Here is a 23,014-nt window from a genome sequence, read left to right on the forward strand (position 1 = left end):
CCAAATGGTCCTGTTCTCTCTTTGTGCTCAGGGACAGACATACGGGGTTGCTCCTTCATTGTGGTGGAATATTTAGGGGGAGAGCAGAGTCTCTGGAGGAGGCTGCCCGCCATAGCTTGTGCTGGAGCACCCTGGGGAGTCGGGGACAAGCAGTGCCTTGGCCACCTCTCAGTGTCCATAGAGGGCGGTGCTGCTCCTGGAAACCACACGTGCCTGTCCTGCTCCTCACCTGTCCCTGCCTCACACAGCCCGGGCTGAACTCGGAGCCTTCTGTCAGCCTTGCCGTAAGTGCACCACCTCATTTTGCACCCATCTTTAGACTTGTTCTGTACAGTTTTCTCGGCTGGGAGATAGAGTCTAGCACAGTGCTTGTTTATGCACCAACGAATCTTAGCCATCAGGATTAATACTGCAGCACTGGCTGCACCGGACAATGAGTCTGCTTCCCCATTCCCATTGCTGCTGGCCCTGGGTGTTGGGCACACGCCCCTCCTGGTGTAACTTTTTCTAGGTCTCTCTTCAGCCCTTGCCTGGAGCACTCTTCCTGGGGACTGGATACTAGGAAAACCATATCTTTGGCCATCCTGAGCTGTCCCTGCTCCTGGGGCCCTGAGCCCAGTAGCTGGCTTTCCTGACCCCCGCCTGCCTCTGCAGCTTTTCCCAGGCCCATTCCCGCCATTCCTTTTCTTTCATCCTCAGCCCCCGTCTGGCTTCCTTCTATTTCTTTCTCCTCCCAGTCTTCCTTTCTTTCTCTCCTCAGGATAACCCTGTGGTCCCTGGGTTCCTTTCTCATCTGTACTCGAGGAATCTCAGGGGTTAACAGGAGTTCTGTGCACTTATCTGTTGGGCTTAGACCCAACATATCATAATCACATGCTCCAGACACATGGATGTTTCCTTTCAAACTGTTTATGGTGGCAGCTTTCATCTATTCATCCAGCAAAGAGAGGGCTACTCCATGCTCAGTCCTGGTGTGGAGTAACAGGTAAATAAAAAAGATGTGGTCCCAATTCTCATGGAGGTTAGTGAGGGGAGAAAGAGATGAGCAAATATACAAGATGATTTTGTTGTTAAGTGCCATGAAGAGGGCAGGGTGATGTGGGAGAAAGTGACGGAGGTTGTCAGGGCCTCACAAAGAGGTAACACTTGAGTGAGACCTAGATGATCAGATTGCATCAGAGGACCAGGCAGTGTTCTTTGTCAAAAATAACAGGTTCTGACTCTGGTTAAGCAGAGAAGGAATGCACTGGAAAGGTATCAGGTAGTTCAGAGAATGGGTGGGAGGCCTGGAAAATTAGGCCGGCACAGAGGCGGTTGCTAAAGGAGGCTGGTGGCCAGAACCTTGACCAGAGTCATCATCTCAGCAGGCTCTGTCAGGACCCGGCTGCCACTGCTTTGGAAACCGGACACCATTAGACTTGGAACCTGGACTCGCCGGCATGCCACCCTGGGAGACCTCTGAACAGGGACTGAGTACCTGCCTCACACACACAGGTTTGTTCTCTACTGGGTGGCCTGTTAGAAGTGAAGTCGGCTTCCCTCTCATGTAGAGTGAAAGCCAGCCTTTATGAAGTCCTACTTGGTTTGGTCTCCTGTACCCCTGTGTTCTCATCTATCGCTCTTCCCTTGCCCCTCCCTGCTCCAGCCACATGGGCTATTCCTCAGTCACTCCACGCCTGCCCTCACCTAGAGGGGCGCTGGCTGTTCCCTTCACTTAGAATACTCTTCCCCAAGTACACCCATAGCTCCCTACCTCACCAGCTCCAAGTCTTAGCTTAGAAGTCATTTCTCCAGAGGCCCATCTGATCTCCCTGTGTAAGCCCAACCAATCTAGCCCACATGCCCATTTAAAAAAATCTTTGACCATATCATTATTATACTTACTGTTTGTTGTCTTCTTGACGAATCTGCTCTAGGAGCCTAGACCTGGGACCTAGACTAGTGCCTGGCATTGAAGTTAATACTCCACAGCTGCTCGCTGAAGGGGTCACTGGCAGTGTGGTGTGCTGTTCCTGGTATGAAAAGTCTTGGGAAGCATGAGTTGAATTCTGGTTCTGTCACTTAGAGGTTCAACCTCTCTGAACCTGTTTTCTCATCTGTAACATGGAAACCTACCGCAAATGAATTCTTGGTGAAGAGTAAGTGAGAGGAGGTCCAGTTGCCATTTTCTCATTCTTTCCTGCCCACCTATTCAAATCTATTAAATGATCTCCCAAGCCAATAGGATTGCAATGAATATTTCCATTTACTTTGGATTATATGTCATTACAAATATTAACAAATAAGACTTAAAAAGGACACCTTTGGGTAGGTCAGACGAAAGTACAAAAATTGTGTGTGGGGCTGCAGTTTAAGGACGTTTTCTGCAGCCATCACATGGTAGCAAAACAGTGTTAAGCAGTGCACGAGAGTCTGTGTCGAGGACAGCCAGAGTCCATGCATCGAGAGGTTCTCAGTTGGGAAGGAACAAAGACTGGACATGCACGGGCCGGGAGGTGCAGTTCCTTGCTCTCACCCCTAGAGGTCAGGAGGTTACCGCTTCAGGGTTGGAAGACTGGCCCGTCCGGGATTGGCTAGTGCTGGCGTTGGGTGGGGTGGAGGCTAGGAAGGGAGGTGGTGGAGGTGGATGCAGCGCATTGGGAGACCCCCCTGGTTACTGACACCTGACTTTGAAATGACATTTTTTTCTTTTTTGGTGTCAATTTCCCATCTTTGTAAATCTGATGGATCAGAGGAAAGATGCCAGTTTGGGGTCAAAGGCAGAGCTTTGCAGCTTCTCAAAGAGCTTTTTCTTTAACAGATAAAATCTGCAAGTGGTCTAGAACAGCGCCAGGGTTCTGGTGAAGGGTCTGTCACTCTCTGGGGGCCCTCCTGCCCAAGGGCCCCACCCTTCACTTGGGATGGCTGTGCTTCTAGAAGCCTTGCCTCCTGTGGTCGGCTGGGACCATATTTGAAGGCCAAACCTACCTACCCTTGCACAGCCTGGGGCACTAGAGGGCCCTGGACTGGGTGCTGGGAGTCCTGGTTCTTGTCTCAGCTGAGCCTATGTATCTGATAAGGAAGCTGTACTAGGTGGACTCACAGCCCTTTCTAGCTTTGCCTTTCAGCATTTCCGTGTTTTCACAGAGGCTGTGAGTCTGCTCTCTGAATAAGGCCCTCCAAAAGACAAAGTTAAGACGATACCCAGAGCTCACCCAGACACAAGGGTTGTGAAGATTCATTAAGACAGTGCACAAAGCCTTCTTAAAGATGGGAAAACCAAGGTTCCATGACCAGCCAAGCTTGCCAGGTACTGTGTGGGGGCTGGAGTCCCGAGTTCCCTGCAAACGGGAAAGGGCTGATGGGCACTTGGTGGGATTCACATCATCACCCCAGGCCTCAGATGGTGGTGTGCTTTGTGTTTGCAGCAGAAGGTTCGACCCCTGTGAGCCCTGCTGCTACTGTTGGTGTGTGTGGGCAGCAGGCAGGGGAGAGCCCTAGGCTGGCAGCTAGCAGGAACTCATGTGCGAGCCCAGCATCCTACTTCCCCTGAAGTGTGGTGTCCAGAGCACTGGGGTGGGACAGGGGCCATGGAGCCTGGTATGCCCCAGCTGTGGTCAGGCTGCAAGGCCTTTCCCTCTCTGGGTTCCCTCTCCCATCAAGTGCAGTGATAGATTGAACACAGAAATTCCTTGGTTATGCATTTTTTTCATCCAGAATCCCTGAAGGCCCCTTGGTAAGCAGGGAAAGTCTGGGGCTTCAGACTCGGGCCCCAATCCTTCAACGCCTCTTTGGAGACCCTAACTCAGGGTACAGACAGGCCACAGGCAGGGTGTCTTCCTCTTAGCTTTCCTGTACTGTTGCCCAGTATTCCTGAGAGGGCAACCATCTGGGGTCCCCCCACTACAAGTCCCAAGGCCTGGGGGGGCAGAGGAAGAGAAATGGATGTGGACAGGAGGAATTTTTGCTTCTTTTCATGCAAAACAAGGGGCCCTTTTCTGTTCTGATTATAGCTAATCTGATGCTGGGAAGAACGAGAGGCAGGGTCCATCCTCCAGGTTCCTCAGGAGGAGAAAGAGATCAAAGGTGGGCGAATTGGGTCTGAGGATTGAACTTGACCCTGCCCCAACATCAGTTTCACCACAGGGCTTCTGTCACTTCCCCCACAGCTAGGAGCCCAGGCTGGCCTGGCCACCAGGGATGGGGAGGGAGCAGGGCTGGGCACCATCGTGCCTGGGCCCCAATCCTGTCCTCACACACCCTTCCCCCAGAGAAACCTGTGAGTCCCTCATAGTGCCCCTGGCCCAACCACCATTCTCTCCCCTCCAGGTCTTCGCAGACCATCCCCACTGCCTGCACTGCCCTCCCTTTTGTCTGCCTGACACTCCACTACCCTTCAAGGCCTTGCTACAGCATGACCTTCTCTAGGAAGCCCTCCCAGCAGAGTCCATAGCACCCACAGGTGGGCCAGGCTGGCCACAGCATTCCTCACTCCCCACTGTAATGGTTCATTTCCAGCTCCTCAATTAGATGGGAAACTCCCTGAGGGCAGGCCCTGGGTTTCAGCCATCCCCAGAGGCTTGTGAAATAATTGAGGGAAGTATTTGCCAAGTGCCTACGTTCATTAGGAGTTCTGGGAAATCACTAGACTCCTGGCTCTCAGGTTAACCTTTTCCCATCTGCCCAGTAATGCCAGAGATGAACGGATATAGTCAGAGTCCTGTCCCCAATCTCCTCCCCCAACGCCCTCTTCCTAGTGTCTGCCTCAGGAGTTCTCACTGGACCCACCAAGGTGCCCCTGCACTCCTGTTCTCTTAGCCCTGGTCCCCTGTGCCTTACTGCTGACCTCGAGTAGGGTGCTTCCTCCTGGACGGCCCCGGCCCCATCCCTGGGGTAGGTGCTGAGGCCAAGCTCCTCTCTGGCCCTGTCAGGCCCCAGGGGTTGAAAGCAGGTGGGGCCCTCTGCCCTTGTTGTCCCTCGAGGTGGCTGGGTCCTCCATGGCCTCCAAGAAGGGGCTGCAGTGGTTCTATGTCCGAGCAGGTGTCCTGGATCTCGCCCATCGTGGGGGCCGAGGCCCTTGGTGGCAACTGAGGAGGCCCGGGCCAGGCCTGTGTTGGGCCAAGTGACAGGCGAGGTTGGGTGCGGTGGCAGGTGGGGCCGGTCAGTCGCTGAGCACGGCCCCAGGGAGTTCGTTGGTGAGCGTGTGCCAGCGCTCGATCCGCTTGTCCTTGTTCTTCAGGCAGTCGAACCAGTGCTTTAGGCGCTCGCCCTTGGCATTGATGCCCAGAACAACACCGCCTGCAGGAGGGAATTTCAGGGGGCAGCCAGGGGCCTGGGGCAGGAGCTCCCACGATCCCATCCCTCTGGAACCAGTGCCCCCCTCCCCTTCCCAGGTTCCATGACCCAAGGCTGGACTTTGCACCTTGCCCACGGGGCTCTACGGGTGGACAGTAGTCTTACTGCCATGCCACACTCTTGGCCCTCAAGATCAGGGCCCGGGACCCTGCCCTTCCTCTACCCAGGACCAAGGGAGGGAGACAAAAAAGAGCCACAAGGGCCAGGACAGCTCTACTGTGTGCGGCCACCAAGCCCACAGGGATTCGGGGCTACAAGGGCTCAGAGTCCAGCCCGAGGCGTGGACCATCACCACCTCTCACGCCTGCTCCACCACAGACTCCTGTGTGACCCTCCCGGCCTGTCTCTTCCTCTGCCACACGGAGCTGGGCTGGATAATGTCTGAAGCTCCTCGTGTGGGGGCAGGCGGTCTGTGAACCCAGATTGCTCCAAGCCATTCCTCTTACCAATGAAATCATTGGATTTTCCAATGTCGTAATCCCAAACGGTGACCTCCAGGGTCTTCTTGGCCAGGTCCCCATGCTTAATCTCATAACAGAACTCCTGGTGGCCAGAAGGGGAGAGTCAGGGCTAATGCCACATGGCCAAGAGCGCCCTGAGGTATGGGGAGGGCATGAACTGAGGGAGGGGTGGGTGAATGGAAGGTGGTCAGTGCCTGGTGGTGGACAATGGTGGATTCTCATCCATCTTGTCCACGTATGCCTGAGAGCCTGGCCGGGGTCCTCAGGGCCCCCTTCACTCCAACCCACCTGCCCCTTTGACACTGAAGCCTCTCTCTCAAGATTCCCAGGGTCTCCTGTTGCCAGATCAACTCACGTTTGCCAGTCTTGGTGTCCTTGACTTCTCTTGGGTCTGGTTATGCTGACCACTGGCTTCCATGGTGCTCTGCTCTCTGGTGCCCCCCTCGCCCTCTGGAAGCGCCGCCTTTGCCTGCCCCCCGCATTGCTCAGGCTCTGCCTGAGGCCCCTGTGCTCCTCGCCATGATCATGTCTCCCTTAAAGCTTCTCCATCTCCCTCACACCTCCTGCTCCACTTTTTTTTTTTTTAAAATATATTTTATTGATTTTTTTAGAGAGGAAGGGAGAGGGATATAGAGAGTTAGAAACATCCATGAGAGAGAAACATCCATCAGCTGCCTCCTGCATACCCCCTACTGGGGATGTGCCCTCAACCAAGGTACATGCCCTTGACCGGAATCGAACCTGGGACTCTTCAGTCCACAGGCTGACGCTCTAGCCACTGAGCCAAACTGGTCAGGGCCCCCGCTCCACTTTCAACTCCACATCCAATGTAGCCACAATCCCGTCAATTCCACCCTCTGAAAATCTTTCTAGGCTGCTCCCTCCCCTCCGTGTGCATCACTTCGGCCTGGTTCAGCCTGGCCGGAGCCTCTCCCCTGTGCCCCAAAGCTGGGGGCTCTCCCGTAAGCGCCCCCCCCCTCCCGCTGTGACCCTTGAGAACCCAGTCCCTCCCAGGGAGAGAGGGAGAGGACCTCCTGCGGCTTCACCCGCCCCTGGTACCTCGTTGAACTCCGGGTTCAGGGTCTTCTTCTTGACTGCTGTCTTATGTTTGGATTTCTTGTCCACATCTGGCTTCAGATATCTGGAATTACAACCGATGGATAGGCAGGCAGGGGGTGGGGAGAAGCTGTGGGTACAGATGGAGCCAGCAGGGCTTGGAGAGGAGCACTTTGTCCCTGGAGAGATACTCAAGGCCTCCCCATTCATCCTAATCCTCAGAGTCTCCAGCACGGCTCTGTGGCTAAGCTGGCGGTCAGCTACAGTGGAAGCAGCATGGGGCTCCCTCCGCACCTGGAGCCTCTATCCCTCCAGGAGAGAGGATGTTCCTTGTGTCTGCAAGTGTAATGTTCACAAAGCTCATATGCCTCACCAGGAAAATATTTTTAGCAGAGTCAATCCCTTGTTAGAGCTTTTTTTTTTTTTTTTTTTTTTTTAAGAATAGCAGATTTGTTGAGCTATAATCCACATACTATAAACTTCATCATTATAAAGTGCAAAATAGCGGTCTTTGGTCTATTCCCAGAGCTGTGCAGCCATTGCTGCTATCTTGCTGGAGCTCTGAGAAAGGAAAGGCCTTTGGGCAGCAGCAACAATGCTTCCTAAGGGAGAGGGCAGCTGGGCTATGAACCAGCTTCTCCATGGACATTAGCTCCTTAGACTCTGGGGCCTTCATCTGAGGCTCAAGGGGGCAGAGGGAGCTGCTCAGCACAGGACTGGTGTTCAGAAGCCGGGACAGGAAGCGCAGAACCTCCCCTTTACAGAACCTCTCACCCTGTTTCTATAGATAACTGAGGAACCATTGCTCTGCCCACATCTATCTCACCCACCACCAGCTTCCTGGCACCCATCTCAGTGCCTGGCACTGGGTAGGTCAGTGAACATCTGTTGAATGAATTACTGAATTCCTAGAAGTGAAACTACCCGCCCAAAGCCACACATGTGTCAAGCTTCTTCCTTCACTTTGCCAAACTGACCTCCAGAAAGGCCGTACAGTTGACATGCAGTGCCCTTGACAAAGTGGCGTACCATCACCTTAAAATCAGCATCATGCAGAGTGAGAAGACTTTTGTTTCTTCCCTTAAATTTATAACAAGTTGGACAACTGTAACTCAATAAACGATCCCCTGCTCAACACAAACATGCTTGAGAGATTCATGCCTCTGAAGGTGGGCATACTGGAGTGAGCAGGGAGGCAGGCAGGGGAAGGATAGGGATGGTAGCCACATATGCAGTTTGATATGTGGTAGCCACATATCCAGAGTAGGGCAGAAGCAGTGTTCTCCCTGGAAGAGGCACCCCTCTCCTCCCCGGCTTCCCATCACAGCAGACCCCGGTAGAGGTGCTGGAAAGTCTTAAACAGCACAGCAGGGCCGACCGACAGCCATTGCTGGCAGGGACTGGGGCTGTGGAACATGAACTTGATTCCTCTCCTCCCCTGCCCGCCCCCTTATGTGCGAGCACGCACGCGCACGCGCGCGCACACACACACACACACACACACACACACACACACACTCACTCATACTCTACCCGTCCTGGCAGAGCCTGGTAGAGGCAGTGGAAATGCTTCCAAAACACAGTGGGGGCAGTGACCATGAGTAAAAGGGAGGTAGTGCTGGGAGCTCACAAAACCAGTCCACCACCCACCACATTCCCCCACCACAGTGGAGGTGACCCCCACCATCCCAGTGAGTGTGCAGTATTTTCCTTAGCCGGCTGATGCTGCTCCACAGTGATCCAGAGGCCCAAACAGTGCCGGTAACAGAAAACAAAACTTTAACACCATCTGCTGGGGACCAAAAGAAAGTCCCCTACCTGCTGAATTGTTGAGAACAAAACAGTAGATAAGAAATGAGTTCACTACCCCAAATGGGTGGGCAGACAATCCATCAAATACCATGAGCAACCAAGGTACCGTGGGAACACAGAAAGAAAATAGTCTCCAAAAAACCCCTCAAAGTCCTGGCAGACTGACTTAAATGGCAGAGAATTTCAGGTTGCAGTTGTAAAGAACCTCAATGAGACGCACGAGAACTCAGAAAGGCAGCTTAATGAGCTCAGATATAAAATCTGTGAACAAAAGGAGTACTTTACTAAAGAGATTGGAATTACAAAAAGAACCAAACTGAATTTCTGGAACTGCAAAAATGCAGTAAATGAGACGAGGAAGGCGTTAGAGAGCACCGGCAGTAGAGGAGATCACTTGGAAGAGGGATCTGAAGATAGACACCCAGAACTAAGTCAGGAGGATGAGGAGAGAAAACTAAGTTTAAAAAATGGGTGAGCCCAGCTTATGTTGCTAAGGTGGTTGAGCATCCTCCCATGCACCAAAAGGTCACCGGTTCGATTCCCAGCCAAGGCACATGCCTAGGTTGTGGGCTCAATTCCCGGTCAGGGTGTGTGCAGGAGGCAACCGATAGCTGTTTCTCATATTGATGTTTTTCACTCTCTCTTCCTCTTCCTCTCTCTAAAATTAATAAAAACATTTTCATCAACAGTATACAGAATTTTGAGTAAAATGACTAACAGCAGGAAATAGCAATTCTACTTCAGAATAGGATTTTAAATAATTAAAGGTTACAGGGGAAAAGGGGGCATTAAAAATAACCAGAATGGCTGCAATTTTGTAACAAATGTAGAACATAACTTATAACAAAATCATAAAAATGGAGTTGCCATTAGGAGGACTATTGTATGTATGATACACTGTACACTAACCTAATGACAACCACAAAACAAAAACCCAGAGCTGAGATGTGAAACATAAATGAGAAAACAGAAACAAATCATAGAAAACTGCCAACTAAAATAGCAGATGGAATCACAATGGAAAAGAAACAATGGAAATACAGAGCAACCAGGAAATAAAAGACAGCCCTGGCTGGTTTGGCTCAGTGGATAGAGCATCGACCTGTGGACTGAAAGGTTCCAGGTTCAATTCCAGTCCAGGGCACTTGCCTGGGTTTGTGAGCTCGATCCCCACAAGGGGGCGTGCAGGAGGCAGCCAATCAATGATTCATCATTGATGTTTCTATCTCTCCTCCCTTTGTCTCTGAAATCAAAAATATATTTAAAAAAAAAGATAAAATGGCTAAAGCAAGTCCTCATGTATCAATATCACCCTAAATATAAATAGATTGAACTTACCAATCAAAGGACACAGAGTAGAGAGATGGGTTTAAAAACAAGACCCAGCTACATGTTGCCTCCAGGAGACTTGGCTCCAAAGACAAACATAGGCTGGCAGTGAAGGGCTGGAAGATGATCCTCTAAGCCAGCGGTTCTCAACCTGTGGTTCGCCAACCTGTGGGTCGCGACCCCTTTGGGGGTCGAATGATCCTTTCAAAGGGTCGCCTAAGACCATCGGAAAACACATATATAATTACATATTGTTTTTGTGATTAATCACTATGCTTTAATTATGTTCAGTTTGTAACAATGAAAATACATCCTGCATATCAGATATTTACATTACAATTCATAACAGTAGCAACATTACAGTTATGAAGTAGCAACGAAAATAATTTTATGGTTGGTGGTCACCACAACATGAGGAACTGTATTAAAGTGTTGCGGCATTAGGAAGGTTGAGAACCACTGTATATGTGTTTTCTGATGGTCTTAGGCGACCCCTGTGAAAGGGTCGTTCTACCCCCAAAGGGGTCGCAACCCACAGGTTGGCGACCAACAGGTTGAGAACCGCTGCTCTAAGCACATGGCATCCAGAGAAAAGGGTGTAGTACTTCTATCAGACATAATGGGCTCCAAGATAAAAAAGGTAACAAGAGACAAAGATGCACATTTTATAATGATAAAGGAGATAACTCATCAAGAAGACATAACACATCCTATCTAATAAAAGACAAAAAGGGTAATTAACTGTACCTCCGGTACGCTTCCCATTGGCTAACCAGCAAGATATGCAAATTAACTGCCAACAAAGATGGCAGCTGGCAGCCACGCAGCTGAAGCGAGCAGGAGGTTTGCTTGCTCCAGTGATGGAGGAAGCCAAGGTTCCCCGCCTGCGGGGCCTGCTCTAAGCTCTGAAAGCAAAAGCAACAAAGTTTCAATTATAGAAGCTAGACAAATCCCAGATACCTGCTTTCAGCCAGCCATGGCCTCAGAGCTGGGAGTGCCAGTGAAGGCAACAGAGTTTCAATTATGGAAGGTAAATAAATCCCAGAATAAAAAAAAAAAAAGAAAAAAAGGAGAGGCTGGGAGCTTCAGTTGCAGGCCAGCCTGAAAACGGCCCTCAGCCCTTCACCCAGACTGGCGAGGCACCCCAGTGGGGACCCCCACCCTGAAGGGGGTGTGACCAGCTGCAAACAGCCATCAGCCCCTCACCCAGGCTGGCCAGGCACCCAAGCGGGACCCCCACCCTGATCCAGAACACCCTTCAGGGCAAACCAGCTGGCCCACACCCATGCACCAGGCCTCTATCCTATATAGTAAAAGGGTAATATGCAAACTGACCCTAACAGCAGAAAGACTGTGAATGACTGGTCACTATGACACACACTGACCACCAGGGGGCAGATGCTCGATGCAGGAGCTGTCCCCTAGTGGTCAGTGTGCTCCCACATGGGGGAGCTCTGCTCAGCCACAAGCAAGGCTGCCGGCTGCCGGTACAGCAGTGGTGGTGGGAGCCTCTCCTGCCTCCTCAGCAGCGCTAAGGATGTCTGACTGCAGCTTAGGTCTGCTCCCTGCTGGCAATTAGGACATCCCCCGAGGGCTGCCAGGCTGCCAGAGGGATGTCTGATTGTCAGCTTAGGCCCAATCCCCCGGGGATCGGGCCTAAGCCAGCAGGTGGTCATCCCCTGAGGGGTCCCAGACTGCGAGAGGGCACAGGCTGGGCTGAGCGACCCTCCCCCCCGAGTGCACAAATTTTTGTGCGCCAGGCCTCTAGTTACTATATATGCACCCAACCTGGGAGCACCAAGTTATATAAAGCAATTACTAACAGACCTAAAGGGAGAAATGAACAAAAATACAATTAAAGTAGGGGACACGAATACCCCATTGACAGCTATAAATAGATAAACAGAAAGTCAATAAGGAAATACCAGCATTAAATGACACATTAGACCAAATGTCTTAATTGATATTTATACATCCCAAACAACAGAATACACATTCTTCTTAAATGCAGACAGAACATTCTCAAGGATAGGCCACATGTTGAGGGCACAACAATAGTCTCAATAAATTTAAAAATGAACTCATACTAAGCATATTTTCCAACCACAATACTGTGAAACTGAAAATTATCTACAAGAAGAAAGCTGGAGAAACTACAGATAATGTAGAGATTAAACAACATGCTAGTGAACAACTATTGGTTCAAAGAAGAAATAAGAGGCCAAAAGATACATAGAGACAAATGAAAACACATTTTTGGGATACAGCAAAAGTGATACTGAGAGGGAAGTTTATAGCTTTGCAGGCCTATCTCAAGAAACGAAAAATCCCAACTGACAATATAATATTATACCATAAAGACCAAGAAAAAGAAGAATGAACGAAGCCCCTTTGTTCAGTAGGAAGGAAGGAAATAATAAAAACAGCAGAAATAAATGAAATAGAGAACAAAAAGAAATATCACCAAGGAAAAAAAGAAAAATAAGTAAAATCAGAAATGAAAGAGAAGTTACAATGGACACCACAGAAATACAAAGGATTATAAAAGAACACTGTGAAAGGCTACATGCCTCCAAATTTGATTACCTGGAAGAAATGGACAAATTCTTATAAGTAAACAAAGTTCCTAGACCTAATCTTGAAAAAGTGGAAGACCTAAATAGACTGGTCACTAGTAAGAATACTGAAACTGTAATCAAAAATCTCTCCCAAACCAAAAGTCCAGGACCAGATCGCCTCACTGATGAATTCTACCCAACACTCAAAAAGAAGATTTAAATCCAGTCCTTTCCAACCTCTTCCAAAAAACTGAGAAAGAGCGAATACTTTCCAACTCATTTCATGAGGCCAACCTTTAATACCAAAACCAGGCAACACACACAAAAAAGAAAATCACAGGCCAATATCACTGACGGACATTGATACAAAATTCTAAACAAAATACTAGCAAGTCAAATGCAATACATTAAAAAGGACATACATCATGATCAAGTGGAGTTTATTCTAGGGATGCAAAGGTGGTCTAACATCCACAAATCTATCAATTTAACTACATTAACAAAAGAAGATGAAAACCATTGAATCAAGTGTCAATAATTTAAAAAACCATATGCTTATAATTGATGCAGAAAAAGCATTTAACAAGATACAACATCCATTTGTGATAAAAATACTCATAAAATGGATACAGAAGAAAAGTACCTCAACATAATATAGGCCATATATGACAAGCTCTCAGGTAACATCATACTTAATGGTGAAAAACTGAAAACCTTTCCACTAATACCAGGAATGAGACAAGGATGCCCACTCATACTGTTATTCAACGTAGCACTGGAAGTCCTAGAGCAGTTAGGCAAGAGAAATAAATAAAAGGCACCTAAACTAGGAATGAAGAAGTAGAACTGCCACTACTTGCAGACAACATGATTCTATTGATAGAAAATCCTAAAGACTCCACCAAAAAACTATTAGATATAATAAACAAACACAATAAAATGAAGAATACAAAATCAACATACACAAGTTTGTTGCATTACTCTATAACAAAATATTAGAAAAAGAAATGAAGAAAACAATCTCATTTACAATCAAAACAAAAAGAATAAAATACCTAAGAATAAATTTTAAAAAGGAGGTGAAGGACCTCCTTTTTATACTGAAAATTATAAGACACCATTGAAAACAATTTAAGAATACATAAAGAAATGGAAAAGTATTCCATGTTCATGGATTGGAAGAATAACATTATTATTATTTTTATTTTTTATTTTTTTAAATATTTTATTGATTTTTTACAGAGAGGAAGGGAGAGAGATAGAGAGTTAGAAACATCGATGAGAGAGAAACATCGATCAGCTGCCTCCTGCACATCTCCTACTGGGGATATGCCCGCAACCCAGGTACATGCCCTTGACCGGAATCGAACCTGGGACCTCTCAGTCCGCAGGCCGACGCTCTATCCATTGAGCCAAACCGGTTTCGGCTATTATTATTTTTAAATATACTTTATACTTTATACTTCAAATCTGTATGGAACCAAAAAAGCCCCTGAATAGCCAAAGCAATCTGAGAAAAAAATAATAAAGCCAGAGGTATCACACTCCCTGACTTCAATCTATTCTACAAAGCAACAGCAATCAAAACTATACTATTGGCAGAAAAATGGATAGACCAATGGAACAGAATTGAGAGCCCAGAAATAGGCCACATACATGGGTAACTAATTTTTGACAAAGTAGCCAAAGAAAGTTTCTTCAATAAATGGTGTTGGGCCGAAACCGGTTTGGCTCAGTGGATAGAGCGTCGGCCTGCAGACTGAAGGGTCCCGGGTTCGATTCTGGTCAAGGGCATGTACCTGGGTTGCGGGCGCATCCCCAGTGGGGGATGTGCAGGAGGCAGCTGATCGATGTTTCTCTCTCATCAATGTTTCTAGCTCTCTATCTCTCTCCCTTCCTCTCTGTAAAAAAACCAATAAAATATATTAAAAAATAAAATAAATGGTGTTGGGAAAACTGGAAAGCCATACGCAAAAGAATGAAACTAGACTGTATATGACACCATACACAAAAATTAATTCAAAATGGATTAAAGACTTGAACATATAAGTCCTAAAACAAAAGACATAGAATAAAGCATAGATACCAAACTTATGGACCTTGGTCTCAGAGGGGTTTTGTGAACTTGAGCCCAAAGACAAGGGAAGTAAAAGCAAAAATGAACAGGATTATGTCAAACTAAAAAGCTTCTGCATAGCAAAGAAACCATCAACAAAACAAAAAGGCAAGCAATTGAATGGGAGAAGATATTTGCAAATTATACCTCCAATAAGGGGCTAATCTCCAAGATATATAAGGAACTCATACAACTCAACAACAAAAACCAAACAATTGGATTAAAAAATGGGCAGAGGGCCCGGCCAGTGTGGCTCAGATGGTTGAGCATTATTCCATAAACCAGGAGGTCATGGTTCCATTCTAGGGTTGTGGGATCGATCCCCAGTACGGGAAATGCAGGAGGCAGCCAATGGATGTTTCTCTCTCATGCATGTTTCTATCTCTCCGTCTCTCTCTCTCTGAAATAAAAAATAAAAAATGGGCAGAGGACCTAAACAGACACTTCTCCAAGGAAGACATAGAGATATATTTTCATGCTCAACATCACTAATCATTAGGAAAATGAAAATCAGAACCACAATGAGATACCACCTCAAACCTGTCAGAATGGCGATTGTCAATAAGAACATTTTGGGGAGGATGTAAAGAAAAGGGAGCCCTCGTACACTGCTGGTGGGAATGTAAATTGGCGCAGCTACTTTGGACAATAATATGGAGGTTCCTCAAGGAATTAAAGAATATTTCCACTTAAAAAAAAAAAAGAGAATAGAGCTATTATATGACTCAGCAATCCCTCTTTTGGGCATGTGCCAGAAAAATTTAAAAACATTTATTCATAAAGATAAAGTGCCCCTATGTTCACTGCAGCATCTATCTATAATAATAAAAGTGTAATATGCTAATTAGACTGGATGTCCTTCTGGACAACCTTCTGGACGAAGCCGGAGCTGTGAGGGAATCCCGGGTCCTGGGTGCCAGAGGGAAGCCGGTGCTGGCAGCTGGAGGAAGGAAGGCCTACTCTTGCATGATTTTCGTGCATTGGGCCTCTATATATACAGTATAAAATCCTAATATGCAAATAAACCAAACAGCAGAACAACCAAACAACCGTACAACCGAATAACTGGTCGCTATGATGTGTGCTGACCACCAGGGGGCGTGCACGGAACATAGCGGGCGTAGGCCGTGGTGGGATGGTGGAGCAGGTGAGTGGGAGCACCAGACCAAGGCAGGGCACCGGTCACTGTCATCAGGGCAATGCCTCTGGTGATTACTTAAAATTCTTTGCTTCTGCGTGCTGCAGTCCTGCCCAGCACTTGCACCTGCTGCTGGCGCCGGCCCCGCTCGCAGCCGCTGCCAGCCCCAATTGCCTCTCAGGGCTTCTCCACCTCCCCCTGCTCCTGAGGGGCGATTGGGGCTGGCAGCCGCCTCTTGCACCCACTGCTGGTGATGGCACTGCTTGCACCCGCTGCCAGTCCCAATCTCTTGGTGCCGCCAGCAGGTGCGAGCTATGGCTGCAGACCCCGATCGCCCCTGAGGACTTCTCCACTTCCCCCTGCTCCTGAGGGGCGATCAGGGCAGCAGCCACCATTCATACCTGCTGTTGAAGCCGGCCCCAATCGCTCCATGCCGTCAGTGCATGGGAGCGGTGGCAGCGGGAGCAGGGCTGCTGGCAGACGGGACCAGGGGTCGTGGTGGGAGGGGCTGGGTGGGTCAAGACCCACCCCTGTGCCCACCACAGCCTCATGGCCCACAGTTCCTTTCAAGGTACATGAATTTGTGCACTGGGCCCCTAGTATACTAGAATATATAAAAGGCTAATATGCTAAGTGTCCCTCCAACGGGTTGCAGTGATGCGTACTGACCACCAGGGGGCGCAGATGCTCAATGCAGGAGCTGCCGTGAAGCACACTGGCCATTTACAGAGAAGCCGCGCTGCGGACCTGGCACCCACAAAGCAACACTTGACTTCCCCTAAGTGGGACACAGGCCCTGCCACCACCCCAGAGCGACAGCCCACCAAATCGCAGCCGACACCCCATGGTGCAAAATGTGGCCCACAGCCCAGCCCAGCCCGGAAACCGTGGCTGTGGCACCGGGTAATGACGTCATGTAGCAACTCCTGGCTTCCTCTCCCCAGCGACTAGCCTCCTTGCAGTTCCTTCAGCCCAGGAACACAACCCTGGCGTTTCCGTGAACCTGTAAGTAGCCACTGAGCCTGACTTTGACATCTCCACCATGTGACTTCAGACTACTTCCTGCCATAAGAGACCTAGCGTCACAAGTGCAGGCGGCAGCACCTTGCTCCCTTGGCAGCCTCTTCCCCTCTGTCCCCCTCAGACCAACCCCTGTAAGGCGCTCTGCAGGGTTTAGGGAATGGCCAGAACAGCATCCCCCTGTGTGCACCGTCCCGCAGTTTGCTTGGGGCTCAGCGTGTTTGGGACAGCTGTCCCTGTTCATTCATCCAGTCCTAACTCACTCATTTAACTGCTCAGAACTCTGTGCTATGCACGTGCTACCTCATGTGAAGCGATTCCTCTGCAGACGAATGTTTGGCTATTTCCAGGTTATCGCTGTGACAGTGATGCTGCAATAAACAGCTTTCCACCCAGGTAGGGTTTCTAGGATACAAAGAAGGAAAATCATGCAGCCATAGGCGCACAATTTCCTGCTTGACTGGAATTGCCGACGTTCCCCCCAGTGGTTAGAAAGAGCCTCTGACTGTCCTCTGAGCGGTAACAGCACATCCCCTCACAGCGGTCTCTAATCCACAGCAAACAATTGTTTTGCTAGTGGTTGGCGTGGGGGCCCAATTCATTGTTTTATGCGGAAAATGAGTCGCTCCTGCCCCATGTGCAGGACCCTGACTTCCCCCAATGATCCCGGGCAGCTTCCCATTACACCTGGGTGCTGCCCTGGAGCCTGGCCGCATCGGACTGAAAAAACCAACAGCTTTACTGAGATATAATTCACATGCTGTGCAAGGCACCCTTTCAAGTATACAGTTCACCACAGGGAGGCCCGTGCTGCCACACTGCACAGCTCTGGGGCCACTATTCCCATTGGTCATCTCATATTTCTGTCACTTTTAAAATCAAATGACGACAATGGTACAGACACTTTGAAAAACAGTCTGGCAATTACTCAAAAGGTTAAGCACGGAGTTACCATATGACCCAGCAATTCCGCTCCTAGGTATATACCCAAGAGAACTAAAAGCATGTCCCCACAAAATCATGTATATGAATGTTCATAGTAACATTAGTCACCATAGACAAAAGGCAGGAACAACATAAGTGTCCATCAACTGATGAATAAACAAAATGTGGTCTATCCACACAGTGGAATATTATTTGATCTTAAAAGGAGTGAAACACTGATTCGTGCTACATGTATGAACCTTAAAAACATGCGAAGAGAAAGAAGCCAGTCCTAAATGGCCACACCTGTATGATCCCATATATGTGACATGTCCACAACAGGCAAATCCACAGGCAGAAAGCAGGCCAGTAGTTGCCAGGGCTGGGTGGAGGATGGGGCCATGGGGAGTGACTGCTGTGAGCACCGGATTCTTTCTGGGGTGACAAAAGGCTTATAAAATTGTGATGGTGGCTGCACAACTCTATAAATATACTAAACACCATTGGGCACACCGGGCAGGGGCCACTCACTCTCCATGGCCTCTGTCGCTGGGCCTTCTCTCTGTCCCTCAGCCCAGGCCCCTCTCCACTGCTCTGACTGAAGAGGGCACCTCCTTTCTGCTGAGCCAAACTCCACTCTGACCCTTATCCGCACCTATGGCACCAGCACAGGCGGGGCACATGTGGGCAGCACTATGTCCTGGCGGAGTTCCTTGTCCGGATCTCCCAGCTTCTTGGCATAGGCCACCCCTTCCAGCCCCCTCCTGGGCCCGATGGTCACCGGAGGCCTGACGGGCATGAGGAGATAATTCATCTCTATCTGCATGACCCTGGGCAGCCACTCAACTTCTACAGGCCTCAGTTTCTCATCTGTGAAATGGGCTGCCCAGACTTAACCCGTGAAGTTGCCAAGGGAGCACAGAAGAGAATGCAGCCTGCAGGCGCTCCCTCTGTGCTGGCCACACGGACTCCTGGTCTTGTCACCGAACCTCCCGTCCCGAGGTAACAGGAGGAGGAGGTGGCCGCCTGGCCGCACACTCACGTTTTCACGTAGGGATCCGAGTAGCCGTTGGCATCCATGGCAGCCAGGTGTGCACAGCGCACGATGCCGACCAGCAGGCCCTGCTTCTGCGAACTGTACTTGAGGGAGATGAGGATGCGGCCACGCTCCTCTAGGGACTTGTCTTCCGTCTTGTCCACCTGCGGGGCGGGCAGTCACTGAGCTGTCCTCACCTGCCCCGCCCCTTCCCTCAGCCCCGGGCCCAGGACAAACGGAGCCGGTGAATGGTGAGGGGTCACCCTGGCCCCAGCCCCTTGAAGGTGCTTCCTGGAGCCTCTCGGGGTACAGGGGGCGGCCCCCTTGGGGAGAACAAGGAGGACAGAGCTTCGACACATCCCTGACCCCAGGGGAGGGGGAGCCGGGAGGCAGGTGGGGCTGCCAGGCCTGTGCCCACCTCGGGGATCACACTCAACTCTTGGCCTCACTGTCTGGCTTCCCCACCCCAGCCAGCCTGATGCTTCTCCACTCCTCACCCCCTTGAGATCACCCGTATCCACATTCTGGCTGCTGCTCACATGGACCCCTCTCCTCTGCTCTCTGTCCACCCAGGCACACCAGCTGGAGCCCCACGACCCCCAAGGGCTCCTGTGACGTGAAGGAAGACCCACCTGCCCCACTCCCCCGCCCAGAGCAGGCATGGCTCCCGGATCACAGCATTCACCCAGAGCTCCCGGGGCCTCAGCATCTTTCTCACTACAGCGCTCAGGCCGCCGGGGGCGTGGCCCAGACGGGTGTGTGAGTCAACTGTCTGCCACTCTGGCCGGGCCTCCTCACCCAGGGCTCTTGTGCTAGTTTGTGTGAGGTGTGAAAATTAAACGATATAAAGGAGCGTGGGTATTTCCAGCTGTTTTCTTTGGTGTGGGGAGGGGGGTATAAGAACTTTGGGTCCTTCCCTAGGAAGACCATTAAACGGTATTCAGTGTTTACTGAGAACAAAGGAGTTCTCGGACTAAATAAAATCTAAAATGCAGCATCAAAATGTGTCTTTGTGGCCGGAGCGTCCATTCTAAACTGCACTCCTGTGGGGCCCCTGCGCCCCTAAAACCAGACTAACGAGCTACCAGTGGATTCAAGCAAACTCTGCAAAACCCAAGCATGCCCGGGACAGGCACGCACACTCGCCACCCACGTGCACGCACCTCACACCTGCATTCCACGCTCACATGCGCCCGCGCCCGCACACTCGCTCACATGCAGACACGGGCTCACCTGCCCACACAGGGGCTTATTCATGCCGGGATCAAATCCCAGGAACACAACTATAGTGGGAGTTGGATGTTGCCTTTCATAAGTGACATAGATCATTTGGAAAAACTGGGTTACCTGTGGTGAGTGACTAATAATAAAATAAAAAGGTCAGATCCATCACACAAATGTCTATGAGTGGGAGAGAGTGTGACAAGGGAACACGATTCGATCAAGTTCTGCAAGAAGGCAGAGCTGGGGTTCTGGCGGGGAGCTCTGGCCTCAGGGCGATTTGCTCCCAGGGCTTGACCCTGGCCAGGCTGCTCTGAGGAGCGTGGGTCCCAGCGCCCAGCCCCGCGGCAGCGGGGACAGCCATTGGGCTCTGTCCTCTACACCCTTCCCCTTGCCCAGACCTTTGGGGGGACTGTACCCTGAACACTGAGCTGTAGGAGGGCCAGGATTCTCAGGACCCTGGGGCCTCCTGGTCCAACACTCCCCGCCCCCAACGGAGGGGAGGCAGAGCTGAGAGACAAATGGAAGAGGCTCTGGGAGGGCTCGGCTGTTGCAGGCGGCCGGGGTGGGGGTGGGGGAATCGGTTTTGACATCATTTTCAAACCATCACAATTTCTAGGAAAGAATTATTTCCTGTCTCCCCTGGGAATCTCACGCCTAACACATTCCAGGTGAGTTCCCGTGTCCCCAGCTGCTCCCCCCAAGGTCCTCTGCGCCACAGTTAATGGCCCTTTATCCTTCCAGGTGCTCAGGCCCCGTGTCCGAGATGCAGACCTGCCGGCACCCCAGCCCGGCCCCAGCACCCCTCCCCGGCTGCTGCTTCGCCCCGGCCTGGGTCATGCTCTTCTCCTCACTGCTCGCCCACTCACCTCCTCTCTCCCCCGTTCGGAGCCCAGAGAGCCTGTTAAAACCTCCTAGCCCCGGCTTAGCACCCTCCCGAAGCCCTTCCACTCACAGTGAGAGCCTGAGTTCTTCCCAGCCTCCCCAGCCCCAGCCTCAGCTCTCAGCTCCTAGGACACCCTCCCCTCTCCCTCCCCGACTTAGGGGGCTGCTGGCTGTGCCCCTAAGGCTGGGCCTCTCATCCAGCCTTTGCACCTGCTGTCCCCTCTGCCAGGAGCACTCCCGCGTGCCCGGTGAGCCCTCCCCAGGCACCCATCCTCACCACCACCCCCTCATGCTTTCCTCCTTGGCCTTGATCGCTGTTGAATAGATGATCCAAAGGGGCGACTTATCCTGTTTTGGGTCTGTCTCCTGCTCAAGTTTCATGTGGGCAGGATTTCTGTCCGCCCCCCCCCCCCCCCCGCACTCAGGGATGCCAGGCATGTAGTCGGCGCTCAGTAAATGCTGCTGGCCCTGAGCTCCAGCAGGGAGGGCCCTGCCCCTGGCAGAGCGCGGTGCCACTCACCGGCAGCTGCTTCTCCAGGCAGATGCTGAACGTCTTGGTGTGGTTGGGTTTCAGCTTCTTCAGGGGCACTCGCGTCTCCCCGATGAACTCGTTGTGGCGGAATTTGTCCTCATCGCACACGGAGATCCTGGAGGGCAAGGGCACGGCCAGCTCTTCAGACACACTGGGTGCTCCCACTTGGTTCCAAAGCCAGTGGGGGTTTGCAAGCGGTGGGTGGGGTGGATGTGCCGGGGCCGGTGTGGGTGGGGAGGGAACCTACAGCCAGGGGCCCTCACCCACCGCAGGGTCTTTCGAATCATGTCTTCGTCTGTGATCCCGTAGTAAGTGAGGGTCTCGTTCCACGTGGGGTTCAGCGTGTTTCGGAGAGTTTTTGTTCTGAGCTTATTTGCCTGGAGAGAGAGAGGGAGAGAGAGAGGATCCTCTGAGCAGGAAGGAGTGCGGTGGGCAGAATGGTGGCCCCTGAGCCTGGGAGTCAGCTCTTACATGGCGAAGGGCATTAAGGGTCTTAGTCAGCTGACGTCAAAGCCCTGCCGGTGTGGCTCAGGGCCCTTCCCCCCCTTTATGAACCAGGAGGCCATGGTTTGTTTCCCAGTCAGGGGCGTGCAGGTGGCAGCCGATCAATGATTCTCTCTCATCATTGATGTTTCTATCTCCCTCTCCCTCTCTGAAATCAATAAAAAATAGATTAAAAATAAAATTGCCTAAAAACCCTCCCAAAACTGGGAGATTACCTAGGTGACCTGGGTGGGTCCAATGAAAACACAGGGTCCTTAAAAGCAGGGGAGAGGGGAGCCAGAGGGCAGAGGGATGAAGGTGGATGACGGCGCGGCCTCTACGAACTGGGAAGGACTGGGACATGGCTCCTCCCGTGGGGCCTCCGGGAGGGACGCAGCCTGTGACACCTGGTTTAGCCCAGAGGGACCTAAGCCGCGGAGCCGGAAGGCGAGAAACGTGCGTTGGCGGTAAAATGCGCTCCTGCGGCCCTGGGACACTGTGACAGGAGGCTCCGGGCCGTGTGTGCGTGTGTGCATGCGTGTGTGTGTGCGTGTGTGTGTGTGCGCACGCGTGTGCGTGTGTGTGTGTGTGTGTGTGTGTGTGTGTTCGTAGGGGGTGGGGGGAGCGTTCTGCAGGAGGCGGTGGGGTGCGGGGGGCGGTTGGATGGGATTCACACCTCCCTGCCTCTGCTCAGGCTGCCCCTCTGCCTGGATGCCACCTTCCCTAGAGATGCCCGCGGGCGCCTGTGCCAGCTGCCATGCCGCCCCCTCGCCTCCTCTGTGCTCCTGCTGAGTTTGGCTCTTACCCTCCTTACCTGTCTGGCCCCTTGAGACCCTGAGCCCTTTGACCTCTCCACACCAGGCCCAGGCTGAGGTCAGGCCGGGGTTCAAATCCCAGCTCTACACTCGCATGAGCCCTTGGGCTCGGCGGGCTATTCCCCCTCTGGGCGAGGTTCCCCACGGTAAACAGCTGGCTTTCAGCATCCCTTCCGGGAAACTTCTCCATCAGGAGACTTCTCTCTGTAGAACGCCGCCCCCTTCGGAAAGCCCTGTGGGGTCCCCACCACCCGGCCTCCAGGCACCGGCGGTTCTAGGTCCCGGGAGTCTAGG

At 51.2% G+C, this 23,014-nt stretch overlaps 1 protein-coding gene and 1 long non-coding RNA gene across 4 annotated transcripts in view; one reads left to right on the forward strand and one right to left on the reverse strand.

The window, feature by feature from the left end:
* Positions 1 to 2,223: 2,223 nt before the first annotated feature.
* Positions 2,224 to 23,014, reverse strand: part of DOC2B (double C2 domain beta) — a gene marked incomplete at its 5' end in the record, with an annotated part of 33,588 nt that continues 12,797 nt past the window's right edge. The window contains 7 exons of one of the 3 annotated variants that reach the window (XR_013996964.1): positions 2,224 to 3,320; positions 4,826 to 5,277; positions 5,781 to 5,877; positions 6,151 to 6,936; positions 18,791 to 18,948; positions 21,411 to 21,537; positions 21,690 to 21,799. Coding sequence is in view for 2 of the 3 variants with exons in the window: in XM_081109472.1 (XP_080965598.1) it covers positions 5,623 to 5,877; positions 6,855 to 6,936; positions 18,791 to 18,948; positions 21,411 to 21,537; positions 21,690 to 21,799 (732 nt within the window). Of the gene's footprint in view, positions 5,278 to 5,483; positions 5,878 to 6,150; positions 6,937 to 18,790; positions 18,949 to 21,410; positions 21,538 to 21,689; positions 21,800 to 23,014 lie in introns of those variants that run through there. The other 2 variants (XM_081109473.1, XM_081109472.1) reach the window with 2 other exon arrangements.
* On the forward strand, positions 2,259 to 7,990 carry LOC308532176. The gene is made up of 3 exons (XR_013996965.1): positions 2,259 to 3,289; positions 3,993 to 4,065; positions 7,639 to 7,990. It is a non-coding gene; the product is annotated as an uncharacterized lncRNA (long non-coding RNA).

The sequence above is a fragment of the Myotis nattereri genome (assembly GCF_964212035.1).
Source record: "Myotis nattereri genome assembly, chromosome: 16".
Taxonomy (NCBI): domain Eukaryota; kingdom Metazoa; phylum Chordata; class Mammalia; order Chiroptera; family Vespertilionidae; genus Myotis; species Myotis nattereri.